At 36.9% G+C, this 19,435-nt stretch overlaps 1 protein-coding gene across 2 annotated transcripts in view; it reads left to right on the forward strand.

Moving 5' to 3' along the window:
• Nucleotides 1–19,435, forward strand: part of LOC5578544 — a 625,448-nt gene that overhangs the window by 424,373 nt on the left and 181,640 nt on the right. For both annotated transcript variants that reach the window (XM_021853771.1, XM_021853772.1), the window contains exon 13: nt 11,113–11,245. In XM_021853771.1, coding sequence (XP_021709463.1) covers nt 11,113–11,245 — 133 coding nt within the window. The remainder of the gene's footprint in view (nt 1–11,112; nt 11,246–19,435) is intronic.

The following is a 19,435-nucleotide window of genomic DNA, read 5'->3' on the forward strand; positions in this document are numbered from 1 at the left end:
GTAATCAAGAGATGCATTCTTAAATAATTACACAAAATGTACTTGAGAACCATCAAACTACTGAAAATATTGATAGTGTTAATAGTAGTTTGCGCAACAAGTGGCAGAATGATGATTTTTACAGCACGAGGCGTACATTGGATATTTACGACATATACGACACTCGAAACTTTATAGCAATTTAACAAGAAATTCTAATCTTTGAAATCACCACTGTTCTAAGTATGAGTTATATTCGAAATTTGAGACAAAACGGCAGCTCCGATCTCTTTTGACAAAGATTAGTATGTGTTAATGCAATTTTCACAACTTGTTTTTTTTAATGTCGGTAAAAGCATTCAAAATGTATTCCAGCAAGATATCATTGATTGATGAAATTCCGATTCCAAAGACGTGCTGATTTGGGACTACCTAGGAACAGTGTACACCATTGAACTGACGTGACAACTAGTGCAAACACATATTTGTTGCCCATGACCCCATGATTGCCAAATGCTTTCGCTATTGTGGATATAGCACTAAATTGCATTCCGATTTCCAATCGTTGACTTCCACTGCTGTATCTATACGTTAAACATATTGTTGCAAGTAGTGTGCTGTATATCTCATCTGATGGTTAATGCAGCGCATTACTTCCAACAGTATATTCAACGTATAGTAGCAACACCGGAAGCGAATTATTTAACCAACAACTTCAATTTAGTGCTGGCGCCACAATATCTTCATAACGTTTCATTCAAAAACCCGTGTTTTTTAATATAAGTAACCTCACAAATTTGACATAACTGATTACGTGGTTGGTAGGTAAACCGTTACTAAATGAGTTATATTTTTGTTTGATTTGAAACATAATGAGTTACATTTTTGTTTGAATTATAACATATTTTGTTTCAACTTAAGTGTAGTGGAAATTTTGTTATAATTTTCGGTATTTTAATTACTTATCAGCCAAAACTATAACATATTTAGAAAAAAAAAAACCGCTCACTGATTAACAAAATCCGTTATAGCTCTGTTGTAATCCACTGCTCGGGTACTAGCGAGTAATTATTGCTCGCTATGCTTTTGGACATTTTTGATCGAGTATCGACACCCTCTCTGTGGCAATTGTGGATATGCATAGGTATTCTTGGTCTCTAGTAGCAACAATCACTATACATAATGTTCTCTTCCTATCCCAACTGGCTGTATGGGCTTGGCAGAATGAAAATTTGACACATTGTTAATATCAAAAAAGGAAGAATTTAAAAGGAAATGATGCGCCGTGCACAAATTACGTAACGCTCTATGGGGAGGGGGAGTAGGAGGCTCAAGCGTTACACCTCGTATTTTTTTTTCATACAAAAAGCGTTATGGAGGGAGGGGAGGAAATTGCCTGACGTGATGTAAAATGCGCCATACTTAATGGGTATTCACAAACCATCGGTGAAATTCAAATAATGGCGCAAAAATTCAAACTCAAACAAGACATAGAACTGCATAGTATACTTTAGTATCTACTGCTGGATTTTGCCTCACAAATTCATTTGGAACTGGGACGGAGATATTATTGCCTCAATCCAATGACTTTTCTTACTTGTATTTCACAAGAAATGAAAACTACATTCTTCCTCCATATTATGTCGATGAGGTTTTTACTTGTTCGGTGGGAAATGTTATGCATACATTACCCATAATAATTATGGAATCGCGTAATCATATTAAATATTGCGGCATCTTGAAAAGATTAGCATCACTTCATTTATCACATGATTTCAGGGTTTTAAGATGCCAGATCAATATAATTTTTGAGATCATTTTTTAAATAACATAATATAGTAACTGCTTTTTGTTCACTTGTTTTTAATTATGATTCGTGGTTTTTACGGCTAACCAGACAACAAAAATTGTTTTTTTTTTATTGTTAATATCTTCTTCTTCATTCTGGCGTTACGTCCCCACTGGAACAGAGCCTGCTTCTCAGCTTAGTGTTCTTATGAGCACTTCCACAGTTATTAACTGAGGACTTACTATGCCAATGACCATTTTTGCATGCGTGTATAGTGTGGCAGGTACGAAGATACTTTATGCCCTGGGAAGTCGAGAAAATTTCCAACCCGAAAAGATACTCGACCGGTGGGATTCGAACCCATGACCCTCAGCTTGGTCTTGCTGAATAGCTGCGCATTTACCGCTACGGCTATCTGGGCCCAATTTTTTAATATGTTTAGAATATAAACTAAATACTTATTTTGAAGCAATTTAAATGCTTTTCATTAGCCTCAGAATTGAATTTTTGACACTATGTTAAAGCTGAGCACCTACGATACATGGTAGGAGTCAAGTCATAAACGATTCAATAAGGTTTGACTTCTTCTTATTCACTAATCCATTGGAGTTTTCAAACTAAGCATGACATAGGGCAAGATTGAGCCATCCTTCAACAATCGAGAGTTGTTCTGGCCACGTCCTAGCAACAACTAGAATTTGTGATTAGTAGAATACGTGCTTGAGAGAGCTGCAGAGACCTCTCCTTTTTCTTATTTAACTGACGTTATAGAATTTTCTATGCAAAATTGATAGACATAGGGGCTCCATTAATTACGTAAGACAATTTTTTTTCGGTTTTTGTGTGGCACGTAAAGTGTCTCAAACCTCCCTCCCCTCATAACTCTTTTCGTGATTAATTGATTAAATCCCATATATGTTCAGTTCTTCTATAAAGGATTCACTTAGGAATGAACTCAAGAATGTTTGGGTAACGGAAAGAGACATGATCGAGTTTATTTTATTTTTGATAAGACTGTTGACCCCCTCATATTTAGAACATTATCTTCTATCTCTCAATCTCGATAGCATTGCACAAGCTATAATAAACAGTCATCGATTAGATCTTATTCCAAGAGGTAGAGGAAGAGTTCCAGCGAAACTAAGCAATCTATAGAAAAATTTTGAATCTCCATATGATCAGCACAAACAGATGTCACACTTTCATCGATATCCATCGACCACCTTTTGTGTTGATGATCGATTTTTGAAGAATATAATGAAATGGATTGAGAACGGTCATGATTATTTCACTGCTGCATTGGTCAAGTATTCCAACGAGTTTGAGTGAAGGAAATAATTTGGAACACCTTTTTCACGAGACGAACCAGTCAAGGGCTGAACGTCTCGTTGATAAAGACAATAGTAATAATTATTTGGAAAATTTTCTAGAGTAACTGAAAAAAAAAACTGAAAACATATCTGTCTTTTTGTATGGGAGATTTCATGCCATTTCTCAGAAACCTGCAGGGACCACTAGTATTTAATATTATTTTTACTCAACAAAAAACTAGAACTTCAGGTTAGTTTATTGCCAGTCTAGTTGTTATATAACGTGAAGCTAAAAGGAAATATTGGCGCTGTTCTAGATTGGCGGACAGTGCATCCCTGTCTAAGTTGGTAGTAATAATTTTAGAAGAAATATCACCACAATCATTTTAATGATAAGATTTTGGTATTTCAAAGCACAGGAAACCGTCAACATTAATTTAAGTTTGCAAGATTTTCGCAACAAAACTCCGCATTTAATCGTCAATCAGGTGTGGCCAAAAATACAAACAATGTACCTTGACAAAAAGCTCTCAGATGATAACTGTCGAAGTGTTTATAAGAACACTTAGCGAAGAAGAAGGCTCTTTCTCAATTGGGATGTAATGTCATAAAGAAAAAGAAGAAGCAGGAAGGATGAAGATGAACAGTATAAAAATAAGTTGTTTCTTGTTTAATCTTTCTTTAAAAAAAATCTATGATCAGCATGACCCTGTAGATATTTTGACAAATCAGACGCACCTTATGATGCAAAGGATATTTATGTGATTATCGTATTAATATTCTATATTACGTTTATTTAATTTTAACCAAGAAAACTAAAACTTTTAACCCGTATAGGCCTGAGTGAAAGCAAACATTCTAAAACCCTCATCACTCAGCGAATTCTTAAAAGATTCAAATGATTTTTTGTCAGTATACTGACACACATATCTAGTTTCTATAAGTGGACAGATGAACGCGGAAATATTCCTGTGACCAGAGTTATTCCGGTGAGTCACTGGGTCAGATCGGGTGAAAAGGGTACTGTTTGTGTGTGCCCCTGGAGGTAGACAAATTTCAAGTCTATATGACGGAATTTTAAGAAAACTGCATCAGTGTAAACCTTTTGAGAAACGATTTAATTGGATAACTATGAGTTTAACATTTGATTGATGCTACAAACGACCATTTTCGGGTCCCGGGACGCCTCAAACTTACGATAAAGTGGCCAATTTGTATCTGAACATCTGTGCCAAGCTTATGGGAAAGCATTTTAGTGCACAATTATGTTTGATTTTTACTTTTAGAGAATTGAAACGGTTTAGTATTCAACAAATCTATAGCCGGTTCTTCCGGGCATTACGTCCGAACGACCACATCTGGTATATTTTAAACGGTAAAAATCTCTTAATTAGTAATGTTGAATATCAGATCTTATTGAAATTAAAATGATTGTCATTCCAAATAAATGAAGGTAACTTGGCATGTCCCTAAAAATAGCCCTTTTTTACCCGACTTGTCCCAGTGACCCACCGGAAAAACTCCGGCCACTTTTAGAAACTAGATATGTGGGCCAGTAAACAGACAAAATATCAATTGAATCCGCTAAGAATTCGTTGACCGGTGAGGGTTTTAATATTTTTGCTTTCACTCAAGCCTATACGGGTTAATGATTTATTACCAAATCATATTGATTGATAGGAGTCTGCATCACCTTTCATTATGAACCTATAAGAATGAACAATCTAAATGCTCCTCACAGCCTCCTCACAGCTCCTAAACATCAGTACTGTGAATTTATATGATGAAAATATGTATTATCCTGATAAAACTGCAATTTTCTATTCAAATTTGTAAAATATTTTGTCTAAGAAAATTATTCCGTTTTTGTCAACTGAAATTGCCGATCGTGTTCATAAAAACGGAACATACCGGTATCACTGATTTTGGCAAAATAGATAATTCTCAGTGGCGTAGCTAGGGTTTTTGGGGCCCAGTGCGGATTCAAACTTAGGAGCCCATCAAAACTGAGATTTTTTTTCTATCTTTATTAACGAGATTTTTAGCCCTAGGCTAGTTCATCTCGGGACCAACGGCTTTACTTCCCTTCCGAAGGAAGTCGTCACTATAACTTCTCATGTCATAAGTGACTATCTCGGGGATGAGATTCGATCCCAGGTCCTCGGCGTGAGAGGCGAGTGTTCTAACCACTACACCAGATCCGTCCGATGATTATTAAGTAATTCTCGCCGAGACCGGCCCAATATTTACACTTAGTCTTTCAAAATGTTTGAATTTATGCTTATTCGTTCATTCAATTCGGTATCGAGCACACATACCTTGTTGTTTTCACTCTAGATACTTCATAGGGGTCACACGCAAATCATGTCACACTCTAAGGGGTGCTGGAGGTCAGATAGAGCGTGACAAGCCTTAAGAAATCAGTGATAGAAAAACTTTTTAAATCGGTGGTTGCGAACACCATGAAAATTCAGTTTTTCCGATAAAATTCAATATGGCGGCCATATTCAAAGTGGCCTCCAAATATTTTTGTTTTCCAAATGAAGCTCTTATAGTTTCTCTTTTCCAAACCATGTTATAGTGAAGGGGTTGTTGAAGAAATTTTTCAATAAATGTACGATGTACAAAACCCTCATAAGGCCGGTAGTCCTCTACGGGCATGAAACGTGGACGATGCTCGAGGAGGACTTGCAAGTCTTTGACTTGGAGTCTTCGAACGTCGGGTGCTAAGGACGATCTTTGGCAGTGTGCAGGAGAACGGTGTGTGGCGGCGAAGGATAAACCACGAGAATGTGGCCAAAGCTGGAAGGATACGATGGGCAGGGCATGTTGCAAGAATGCCGGACAGCAACCCTGCAAAGAAGATGGGATCAAGTACGCATCGTTTTGACGAGCGTGGGGTAGAACCGAGGATGGAGAGATGCGGCCACGACACGAGTGTTGTGGCGTGAAATTGTTGATTCACTGTTATCTGTTTAGATGTTAACTAAATAATAAAATGAATGGATGAAATGTGTGATAGGTGCATAGGAGCCGATTGCTAGGATATAAGTAACTGATTTAAAATTGGTTTATCTTTTCTTTAATTAACTCAATTCAATAATTTTGCTTGAAAAAAGGGTTAAAATTACTGAGAAAAACTTTTTTTTCGGAAATAACGTCCCAAGTAACATTAACTATCGAATAACAATTATTGCAGCTGAAAAATGGTTTTCATTCAAATAATTGACTGTCATCATTTTTATTATTAATTCATCAATCATGTTGTTATTCCTAGTTAGTTTATCGTGTATTCCCTGCAAAAAATAATGCACACTGCGAAGAAAAAAAAATTAAATACAGTGAATTAAATAATATTTGCTCTTCAAATTGCGACATTCTTGTGTGTGACGAAAAGTTTGAGTGATGCAGCAATATTTAGTTCGATGTGACGGAAAATTACGTCAGTTGTACCTTAAATTTACATCATTTTATTCGCTTTAGTATGTTGGGTATCTATGAAGTGCATTTACACGGTTTTTCTAAGTGCTTAGGTTTAGGTCCGCTATTTAAATCAACCCAAAATCGACATTCAAATATATTTTAATCAGTTCAAGCAATGGTAAAATTGCAAATCTCATTTATGTTATACTAGTCCTATCATATAATCTGTAGCAGTATAGACTAGTTTAAGATTGTTAGAAGAAATTTCTGGAAATATTCATGAAATTCAAATTATTCCTAATTAGCCTTAAAATAAGGTTGTTTTCGACGATTTCCTTATTATCGATAATTTATTATAGGCGTAAGTAGCTTTTGAAATACTTCAAAATAAAATATTCTCAAGAAATACGTAGGATGTCTCATAACATTTCGAAATATAACAACCATAATTTAAGAAGATGTGACAAAATTGTTGCAAAAAACTCTATACATTTAAACGAGAATTTTAACCGAGATTTGCACAATCAAGGTCGTGAAAAAATGTAAGTGTGTAGGAATAATCTTGCTGACCCGGAAACACTATGCTGATTTTGAAATTTAAACGTCACATGTCCATACGGTTTGTGGTATACATTTGATTAAAACTAGCTTTTTTAAAATTCTTTAATTATACCAGTACATTTTTGAATCTTTTCCTCTACACAAACATATCGAAGTCCTGAAAAGTTTTTGTAAATGTTCTTGAAAAAATCTAAAATTCATAATATATGAATTAATATGTGAATTTTTCATCTTGCTTTTTAAAAAAGACCCTCTACTGCCCCTAACTGCATATTTAAGTAAATGGAGTACTAGATGTGAGGACTTTTTCAGTTTACCAAAAAACTAAATTTTCCAAAAAATTTTAAGAATTTAACAATACTCATTTGAAGCTCATATTACATAAAATTTCATAGCTTAAGGTGATTATAAAACGAAGCCAAACTTCGAATTTTCAAGTGCACAAGACGAGAGTATCTGACAACAGTTCGCGTTGAAAACCAATCAAATTGCTTGCTTGCTGGTGCTGACCAATGGGATAGGTTTTCAACGCCAAGCGCTGTTTGGTTCTCAAGTCTTGTGCTCTTGAAAATTTGAGGTGTGGCTTCGTTTGATAATCACCTTAATAGTATACATGTATAGCCTCAATATGACTATTATGCAATTACATTTAACGATGTTGCAAAACAACTTGGTAGTTTCTCAATCTCACAAATTCCGTTAAGTTGGTCGAACATATTTATGATTTGATAACATTCCCCGATATTAATTCGAAATCGTCAAAAATGCCAAATGTTGCAAATTTGAAATTATAGGCAGTCTATGTGAATTAACATGAAAATACATTTTAAATGTATTGCTAAAATTTTTCATGCTACTTTTAAAGATTTTTTTCGATAAATACTTACAGAAATCCTCAAAATATACTCGCACATGTCGGCACCACCTCAAGTATTAAATACAAGTATACAACATAAAATTAAACTTCCTAGGCCCACTATTTATTTGAATTAATACAATTCCTACAATAGAGAAGTCTTTGAAGATTGAAAAATAATAAAATTTCTGGAAAAAAATCCTATTTGATTTTGTAAAATGATTCTTTGTAAAACTGGGTAGTGTTAGTGTATAACGTGAAAAATACATAACATTTGTCAAAACAAAATAGGGTGATGTGCTAGTATCCATCGTATTAAGCATTGATCAGTGAGAACTGCAATTTTCCCAGTATTGCAGTGAATGATGCTGATACAAACCGATGCCAAACAATTCTTTCTCAAAACGGCTTCAGCATTGTACAATAACATTTTGATAAATCTTGATCTCTTTTTGGAAATAATGCAAAGAAAATGCATCTTACCGTATTCTCAATCCGTCGTATCGTTTTCAACTCCGTCGCAATCAGTTTCCAGATTCGTCTCACAACTTACGGCTCACTGTGTGTATTGAGTGGTTAAAACACAACACATCAACGCTATAATAAAATGTTTTACTAGAATATATAGACCTACGGGCATCTCCCTCCATTCCTTCAGGGTGATGGAATATACTAATTTCCTTTAAAATTAATTGTTCGTCATCAAAATTCAGCCCGAACATATGAACACAATTCCTTTTGACCGTACAATTATGGCATTTCCTCACAGTACAGCGAAAACAACACAATCAAAGGAATCGTATTTTTACGTCGAGCGTCGCGCACACATTGATGCACACAAGCTTTTTTTTCTCAGTACGACGGATTGAACTTTGTTTACATTCTCAATTATACGCGGCGGTTGAGGAAATTTCGTAAAATTTGGTGATTTGTTGAAGTTTTACAGCGTGTGATTGGAATGAAATTCTTCAGTGAAGAAGTACGAAGGTTTTCCATAGTGAAAATAAGTGCCCGGCGAAGTAAGTCACCCACGGGGGCGGGAAGAAACTTGTGTTGGAAAGTGGTGTGGCTCTGTCGATCGCTAAGCATTTCTCTCAAATCGTGTTCGTCCATGCGATTTCGGTGAAAAAGTGCAAAGTGGATAATTGAACTGAAGTTATTTACCAAAATACAGTAGGGGGAGATCCCCCAGTACCGGACACTTAAGCCACTAAATTCATAATTCGAAAAATATTGATTTTATGGGCTCGTGTTACCTATTTATGATAAATATTATCACTTTTATAGTGTACAAAAATAAATTTGAAAATTTAAATATGAATTTTGATATTGCATTTTGATGATGAGTTTTAGTACCAAATTGATCGATCTCGAAAGGTGGCACCCAATACCGGACAAGATCTGGAAATGCCTCGAATTCTGTAAATTTGAACATCATCGAATGTGTACACTATGGGAATAGTTTATAATTACCAATTCAATGCATTTGCTACATTTATAAGAATAATTTGAGGTTTTCTTAGTTTGCAAGATGCCTATCAAAAACCTCTTTCATATATGATGAAAAATAGCACATTTTACGATGTTGTTCTGAAAGTTCATTATTCTTAATTTCATTGCATATTTGATACCATGATCGACGGAACCCATGAAAAATGAAAGTATTTTGAGACACTGATGTAATAATTACAAAGATATCATAAAACAAATCAAGCTGTCCGAAACTGAGGGACAGGAGGTGCTTAACCAAAATTGTAATTTGTTCATATTTAGTTCAATTAAGGTTCAAAATACATTCATACTATCAAATTAGGATTATGTTCGATCATGCTTGCGGGATCCAAAGTATTTTTTCATATTCAAAATATTTACTAAATTGGCTCAAAATTAAGGTGATACGTCAATTTTTTAAAGATTTTCAAACTTTTCTACTTTTTTAAAAAGGCATGCATATTTCAAGGATGTGTTATTCTACGCAATCATTAGTCTACATCATAGCTTTCTTTTCTACTAATACACCATCTTGATTGGACCATGATTTCTCAATGTTTCGACTTTGTCCGGTATTGGGTGCTGTCCGGCACTGGGGGATCTCCCCCTAGTTTTATTGCATTTTTGGTGTACAAGTGTACAAACCATAACAGCTTTCACAAAATTACACTTGGATAATGAATCTATGTTCCAGGTAAGTTTGAAAAATCGCCGTAGTGGAACATTTAAAGTTTGATACGACGAATAGTAGCGCTTACGACGAAGAAGAACAAAACCCTATGCGAAAACTTATAGCCTGCTGGTTCCATTGTCCATGTCCGTCGAGTTGTGTCATCCAAAAGGTTTTCTATCTTGTTTCAGCATATTCTAGTAAATAGTGATAATAAATTCAAATTCATACTATATGTGCCAATTGGCGGCAAAATTCAGCGATATTCACTCTAGTGTAATATTGATTCTGCATTGCTTCTGGTTGAGGTAAATTTGAAAAGCCTTAACAGAGATCTTTTGGCGTCAACAGAAAGATTTCAACCTCTACTATATGGGAAAAATATATAAAAAAAATGATAAAACTATTTTTTTAATATAAAATCGCTTGAGCCACTATTGGTACACGTGTTCCAGTAGCTGCGCTAGTGCTCCAGTAGTAGACGTTCGGGAAAGATACAAGGAATTTTAAACAATATGGTGAATTTTTACATAGGATTAACATTTTTTCCTCGGAACAGCATCTGCTATCTTTCGAATGAAGCATAAAGATCATCTCTGGGACTTTTCTTCATTTTTATACATCCATTTTAAAATCTGCTTTCATCCGTTGATCCACTACTGGAACACGACGGCAACTATTGGTGCAAGGGAGCAATTTTTTTGCGTAAACTCAATTATTTATATGACTTTTTGTTAAACTAAAAAGCTGAAATTTGTCAAATCGACTAAACTAAAGGGGGTCTATCCACCAAAAATAGCACATGTCGTTTTAATCGAAAAATGTTCGTTTTATTCCATAGTCCAATCTACTGGTACATTACAACCATTGGTACCGGCACCCTACCGATAAAACATACTGCATTTGCATTGTATACATCACATTAAACCTAAAAACTTTATTATAAACGCAAAGAATAAAATAAAACACACAAAAAAATCCATCAGAAGGTTGATGTTTATGCTTTTCTCGTTCTCCATTTATCTCGTTGCAGTGAAAAAGCGGACCTGAAATCCCGCTCCGACAGCACCAGCGTTCCGCCCCTCGATTCCATCTATACGACCCCGACCGGATTCCATCATCATCATCACCCGAACGGAACACCCGGTTCACCGGAAGCTATGAAGGTACGAATGGCTGCTATGATATTACAACCACCGACAAGGGTTTAGCAGTTGCCCACAAGTGAGACTGATTGTACGGTAAAAGAATCCTTGGCGGACGAGAACGAAAACGACGGCACTAACAGTCGCGATAGCACTAGTCCGAAAAATACTCCTAATGCTGACCGGTCGGTTCCCGAAGGATCGGACCCAACTAGCCGGGCCGATCAAACGGAACCAATCGTCAGTGTCAGTACTAGCTCTCAGTCTCAAACGACCAAATCTAACAACGACAGTCATATCGAAACGAACGGTGGTGGCATTCGATTGTGTAAAGTTACTGATTATAGTGTGGAGAAATTCAATCGACTGCTGGATAAGCTAGATAAAGGCAACATTCTAATTAAAAGCAACTTTAAAAAATCTTACTCGTTAATTTTGACCAGGTCAAATGTTGGGGAGAGGGTTTCCGGGGGATGGAACTCAACCAAAGAGAGTAACAATGACAGCAACAATAATTGTAATGATAGTATAAAGGGGGGTGGTAAGATGAAAAAAGGAAATTTAATTAAGGCCAACTCTAGCATGGGCATTTATCATCAGAGTGCAAAAAGCAACGAACAGAGAGAGGAGCAATCGGACAGCAAACGGAAGTCACCAGTGATGCATGATTTGAATTCTATCGGTGACACCGGAATTCAACCGGATATGTCTGGCAACGGAAGGGAGATGGCAATTGAAAGGGTAAACGAAAGGCGAAGGCTAGCGGATGTTGGTAATAATTACAATGCCAAAAGTTTGTCATTGTCGTACTGCAATAACGAAGGCAGTGTAGATAACAACAACGATAGCGATGAGTTTTGCCGGTCGGAAATATTCGATAACGACTCAACAGTCCCCGAGAGTCAACCGGACTTTGTGCTGAATGATCTAACCGGAGAGAAGACAGTAACTGGAGTTCATGCTAGGAAAATGGAAAACAATTACGAAAATATACATCCCTACAGCAGTAGTACGCTAAGCCACTGCTCGAGAAAGCATATCAGAAGGAAATCCAATATCTCCTACTGGAATCACCACCAGGAGAATAATAACGGTCAACCGAGCCTATCGAAAACGGACAATGAAGCCGGTAGCAACAATGATGCAAGAAATAAAAGTGCCATACCTACACGCTTTTTCAAACGCCAGGACTATGCTCAACCGGAGCTTGATTTCCCCTCGGACCACTCAGAGGTCACAGGCGAGGAAAAAACATTTAGCAAGCGTGGACCAAAATTCGCTACCGATTTGTTTCAGCTTCCTTTCGGTGGGTCTCGAAAGAAGCATGATAAAACAGCTCCACAGTTGAAAAACATAAATCTCAACTTCCCCAATAAAACAACGTACATTGACGAACAGCAGCTGCAACAGCCGCAGCAACCATCAACCAAGGTGGTCCGTCAGCCTCACCTGGTACTGCAGCCTACACAATGGCAAAAAAACGAGAACAAATACTTCAACAAAGCCAAAACGCAAATTTTAAAACTTGGTCAACGATGCAAGCTTATCGGAAGCGGAAAAGAGAAACGAAATCACTACATAAGCTCGTACAATTTGGATGATCTGATAAAAGCGACACATAAATACGAGGAGAACGAGAAATCCAATCTCAGCAATAAAATTGTATATAAAAGCTACAAGTCGGAGTTGGATCTAACGAAAAATCTCGCCTATCTGGATACGTTCCTCAACGAAACATTCGACACAAACGAAACATCCCAGCAAGAAAACGCGCGAAAAGTGCGAAAACCAACACGTCACGGACACAAGCGGGCAAAATCCTGCTCAAAAACTCTTGACCAGATGCTGATGACAGCCTCGACCACAACCGCACAGTTGCCACAACGGCCTAATAACGCACGGACTCCACAAAACCTTATTGTGCTGGATGATGACGCCTGGAGTAGCCCGCAGAAAAAAGTCAGCGAACGGCAGCTTAAAAACAACATTACCCCTACTGCTAGTAGATCTAATAAAACCAAATTAGCTAGTCTTATTAAAATGGAAAATGACTTTAGTGCAACGTTAGTGAACGGAGAGGACCCATTTAGCGATGCACGCTTGATGATGACTGGAGAAAAAAGTGGTAGAAGCAACACCACTTCAAGCTCACTCAGCAGCAGTGACTACGCTTCCGTTTACAGTGCTCCGTCTTCCAGTGGAGCCGGGGGCAACAGCTCAAGTGCTACTAATAAAATGCAAAATTTGAAACTGATTGGCACTCCGGATGAAGCGCTGTTACGCTCTTGTGGTGAACGTGACGTCGTAATCGAGCACTCCACTTCAAAACGTCACCCAAAAGCAAGGCATGAAGAATACGAAAACAACTTCAGTCGATCAATGCTGTTGGACGATGCCAATAGTTACTATTCGCTGCGAGCCAATAAATCACACCATCAAATTCATAACAATTTTTCCGACTGCAGCATCCCTATCGAACAACGCTACCACCATCAGGACCAAGAGTTTCATCCACATGACTTTCATAACGCGTCCACCCTCCAGCTGCCACGACTAGCGCCAAACAACCCATTCCGTGAATCCTCATCCCAACGCCAACGCGCAACACGTGATTCAGCCCAACAGCAGTATCGGAAGCAACAGAACAATCCTCATCATCGACGCCACCAACAGCACCACCGACATCAACATCAACGTCAATGGCACCATCGAAAGTCGCCACTTGAGGCTGATTTAACATATCAAGAGGATTATCTAGAGCACTATCAAAACACACGAGCAGCAGCAGCAGCATCCACTGCAGCCTCTTTGGGCGGTTGCTTCAATCCAACTCGATCCCGGGGCGGAAGCGTTGCAAGTTCCGCCGGCAATATCGAGAGCAATTGCGATTCCTCGTTTGAATACTTTGCAAATCAATCATATCACTACGGAAATACAATCATCGATAACGATGAGACTCTAAGAAACAATATTTCCGTTAACGAACGGGGCCACAGCCAGCGAAACGACGACGACGACGACGATGATGACAATGATGTTGATGGTGAAGATGACGCTTCCAATTCTCCAACTGACAAGGATGACGAGGACGATGATGAGGATGGCAACGAGGACGATGACAACCCAAATGGCGATAACGATGGCGACAGTGGTGGAAAAAGTGTCATCTCCAGCAACCATGGCTACGGAAACCATGTGGCAGGGCGGCGAAGTCGAGCGCACAGCTTCACAAATAATATCAGTCCCAACTCGGATTTGCTGTCAAGCTCGAGATCTTTCAGCAGGGGCACCGCAAAGCTCAGCGGCGGAACCATTAATCCGGGCTTTCTTAGTAGTTACGGTCCGCATCGGGTGATAGTCTCTAAAGCCCACAAACAGCACGGCAGTGGCGGGGGTGAACTTGTGCTCGAGTACGAATGTTAGCAGGAAATTAAACCCTGTAATGCAATCACATACTCGGTGAACATATCGCATCGGATGTATTTATAGACGGTGAGGTCGCTCAATGCGGCAGCGGCAGCAACAGCAGAGCCCAATTAATCCCACGGAAAGATTGAAATCGATTTTCATATGTACGAGGTTTGGTATCTGCACTCAGAACGTCACAGTGTTCCTCGCGGGCCATTCTATTGTCAGTCAGAATGAAGCAAAATCTGAAATAATTCAATCGATTTGTTGATCCGATAAGAGAGAGATGAAATGCAAAAAAAATGAATAACTCAATGGTAATTATTTTTATCGACAGAGGTGTAATTAAATAAATTTCAATTGATAACCGTGATTCGGCGTGACATTTATCAGTTGTTTTTTTTTTATATTTCTTGAAAACTTCATTCGAAAATGCAAATGTTTCAAGTTGCCAATGACGGTAAACTGTATTTTGATTTCTGTAAGTTTTGACCTTCCAGTCGTCCCGCGGTTCACCACCGTCAGAACCACCACGCTGCTGTTGTGAGCGGAAAGCATGTTTTTTTTCACCAGTGTTGTACAAAATACAACAGTGCGGCTACTGAAGTGTTAAACAAGTTTACAAAAATGTTTTAATGTACGGTAATATTTAAAATGTCGTTACTTATTAAAATCATGGCCCTTGAAGCCGAGTATGATAGCCAAGTCCTTACAATTCATGAACTTTTCAAGTAATTCAAAAATTAAAAACAGTATGAACCATGGAAAATGCCTAAAGACAGACACTTTTCCACGGAAATTTTCGTATTTTGCTTACTCGACATTTTTGACAATTTCAAGTTAATACCGTGGAAAGTCATAAAATTATATACTTATACTTTCGACCAACTTGACAAAATCTGTGAGGTTGTTCTAAAAAGTTCGAAAACAATACTAAGTTGTTTTGTGACATTACTAAATATAATCGCAAAACAGTCACATTGAGATTATTCATGGGTAATGAAATTTTTATCAGATTTATTTTCTGACTACTCACCCAATATGCGATATGAGTTGTACAAAATTTCAGCTTGAAATAAGTGTTGTTGAGTTTTCGGAATTGTTTTGAAAATTTAAGTTTCTTCTTGTACTGGCAAAAAAACGTTCTTGGAACTACATTTTCTCAATTTTGTCAAATACAGTGGGTTTCCGTTTTTGGCAACAAAATCGAAATTTTCAGTTGCCAAAAACGGAACCGTGCCAAAATCGGAACCCATTTTTTCAATTTCAAGAATATTATTTGAACGTTATCACATCATCGTTATGGATCCAAATGATGGCCAGTCTTCCAAATGGTCCATTTCGAAGCGGGGTCTGCAGGAGAGGGGTATGCTATAAATTTATAGACCTGTCATGTTAATTGTGACAGACGCTCCACACACGTTTGATTGCTGAAGTATCTTCAATGATGTTTTATAAGCTTTATGTATACTATTTGTTTACATAGGCCGTGTAAAACAATAATCGCATAAGTGACTTTTATTCTAGAACTGAACAATTCCAGAAAATAGTGAAATAATACAGAAATACAATACTGTTCATAAACAAACGTATTTACAAAAACTTTTAGGTGTTATAAAACATAACGATTTTTCTAATTCAATAAACATAACATAACATAACAGTTTGTCTTTTAAGTCCAAGCGTCAAATTTTACAATGACGGGGTTGGTGGTCTAATGCCTATTAATTCTGCTGCCAAATTTGACAATATTCGATCAATAGGGTAACGACTGCTTATTTCGTTCTTAAACGCTAATATTTGGCGCCAGCGGCAAAAAGTACAGGCAACAACCTTTCAGACATTCAGTTTCTTTCACTGGCCGCCGAGCGACGACACTGTTTTTTGCATTCCACTCACTGATCGCGCTACGCTGGATTCTCAAATTTCTCACATTTTCAACGCAAGCGCATGGAAGAATGGTAGTCGGAGAACTGTCAAAACGTATGGAAAATTATGAAAAATGTAAAAAAGCTTGTAATTAGGAAACTGGATCAAAAATATAGTGATTAGAAATCAAGTGTAAAGTGAATACATAACTTTTTGTGTTTATTTCATACTCCGTGGTGCTTTCTTTGCTTCAGGATTTCGTTTTTACTACCACTGAAAAAGAGCCATCTATTGCCTTTTCAGTTTTGAATATCGCCCTATTGAAAATGGCTCTTCAAAATTATGTTCTTTGCATTGTATGGAATCTTATATAAAATGATTTATTACAATCAAAAGGGCACACATAAATATGGATGGACAATTTTCCTAGAAAGAATTGAAATATGGTATAGAACATTGATGCTCAACATGCGGCTCACAAGTCGCTTGAGCACCCCAAGATCTGTGACCCATAATTTCGTAGAATACACAAATAATAACAGATATTCGCAGGATACCGCTATGAAACACTTACAGCTCGATAATAATCTTCAGGTGTCCGTTAAGAACACACAGAAATCAGCTAACACTGTGAAGCTCGCTAGCAATCTTGCCTAGAAGTCATATAGGAATTGACGTCTACCCTAGGCTTGCTCAGAATTTTAGGATTCCGCTGCGATATTGCTGAAAATTTTCAAATGTTCATAAGAACTTCCCAGACTACCAATAGCAATCTCCATATTCCGCTGGAGACCTATTAAGAATCCACAAGATTTTGTTGGAAATGTTCAAAATACAACTAAAAAATCACAGCATTCCGCTAGAAACTTACAGGACGTATGAGACCTAAGGAATTTACAAGGAATTGACAGATTTTGCACTGCGTCTGAAGCAACTAATATATCTCTTAAGGATTCCACATGAAACCTTTGATGTCCGATAGGAATACCCAGATTTCGCTCAGTATTCTCCAGAATACAGCTAGAAAACTCCTAGACCTAGCTAAGGATCACCAGGATATCATTAGGAATATTTTGATCTATGTACTCACAAGCTTAATAAAAATCTTACTCCAACATGAGCAACATTGGATCGTTTCTTCAAATGTCTAACATTATACAGAGTCTCTATCGTATTCATCGCACGCTTTACTTACCTTATTGAAAATAAAGTGTAGTTTCGACTGTGTTTGCATGTGTCATGGTGGCGAAACAGCTTATAGAAGCAGCTTGTGAGTCATTTGTTTATCTACCCGAGCAGAAGAAAATAACTACTGAATACCAAATTGAGGTATTCCATACCAGATAATTTCCAATACTTACAACCTGAATGAGGTATGAATGAGCCCTGCATAAGAGGTAAAATACCTCAAATAATACCTTCTGCATATTCTACAAATACCAAGCTGATACTTAGATCAGGTATTGTAATACCTAATAATACTTGATGGATTTTCATATAAAAGTGAAATTTTCAATACTAGTTCAATACCTCCAGCAGTCCTCAATAGCTGTCGAATACCAAAATGAAGTATTTTTAATTGTTTTAAACATTTTTTAAAAATACCATTATAATACCAAAATGAGGTATTGATAACTGAACAATACCTAATTCTGGTATGAATACCAAAAATATGGTATGCATAAGTTATTGCGAGTTATTCTTTTCCTCCTCGGGTAGGCATTGTCAAAAAAAATCGATAAAAAGCTTAGAGACCTACTATTCATGTAATTCCGAATTTATGATAGAAACTCATAGATTTTTTTTGCTCTTGTGTTGATGTTTGTGCATTGTTCAAAAGAGCTTTTCAAATTCGAAGAAGAATGTGTATCACTACCGGTATACTCAAATGGGCTGGTCATGCAGCGTGAATGCCTGAGAAAAAATATTGGAATTCTAGATAAGATACTCAAAGATTAATGACTTCATGAAACGTTGCAAACACACGACCTTTTAGAAGTAAATAGGCGCGTACGGTTATACTAGCAGTAGATGCAATTTGAGGAAATATCAACGAAAATTGAGCTCTGGAATGCGAGAAGCGTGAAGCTGACTTTCTTTTCAAATGACTAATACAAAATACACACAGATATTTATGAAACTTTTACAAATTTTAATGGTTTTTAAAAATGTTGCCAAAAACGGATCCATTTTGTTGCCAAAATCGGGGGGTGCCGAAAATGGAGCATGCCAAAAACGGAATCCCACTTTATTACAAATATGCAGTTTAGTAATTTATTAATTCTGTTAATTTGAGCATACCTATGAAAAATTTAATAATGGAATCGTGTTTCGCGATACACCTTTGAGTAAAAACAGTATTTTCCTATGCAGAACTCATGTTGAGCATGAATCTGTAATAGTGTCGTTTATAATCATAGAAATCATTGTTTCGAAAGGTTTAAAAATGTGCGTATAAACAAAAACCTAATTTTTATGGGAATAAAAGATTTTTTTTATTTTTTTCACAAGGACTAATACAGCTATTCCATGAAAAACCGATGTAGTGGGTCACCGAATTCCGTGAAAATTTGCTATTTTGTTCCTTATCCGTGTATCCTTGACGTGTTTTTGGATTTTTTTGATTAAAGTGACCATTTCCAAAATAAAGTGACCAGAAAAATCGCGATTTTGCAAAATTTTTATTTTTAATAAATTATAACTTTTGAACCGCTTGACCGATTTTCAATTTTCTTAGACGAAATGCAAGCTACAGATTTTGAATTTTCAAGAATAATATAAAACTCCACAAAAATTGTTTTTTACATGAAAAAATCAAAAATTTCCGTTTTTTGTCATTTGAAGGCTTTGGGACAAAAGGGGCTATTGCTGTTCTAATTTTTTCTTGAAAGTTCAGACAATTTTACGTTTACTGTCAATTTTAAGCGATGTATG

Source organism: Aedes aegypti, chromosome 3 (assembly GCF_002204515.2).
Source record: "Aedes aegypti strain LVP_AGWG chromosome 3, AaegL5.0 Primary Assembly, whole genome shotgun sequence".
NCBI classification, from domain to species: Eukaryota; Metazoa; Arthropoda; class Insecta; order Diptera; family Culicidae; genus Aedes; species Aedes aegypti.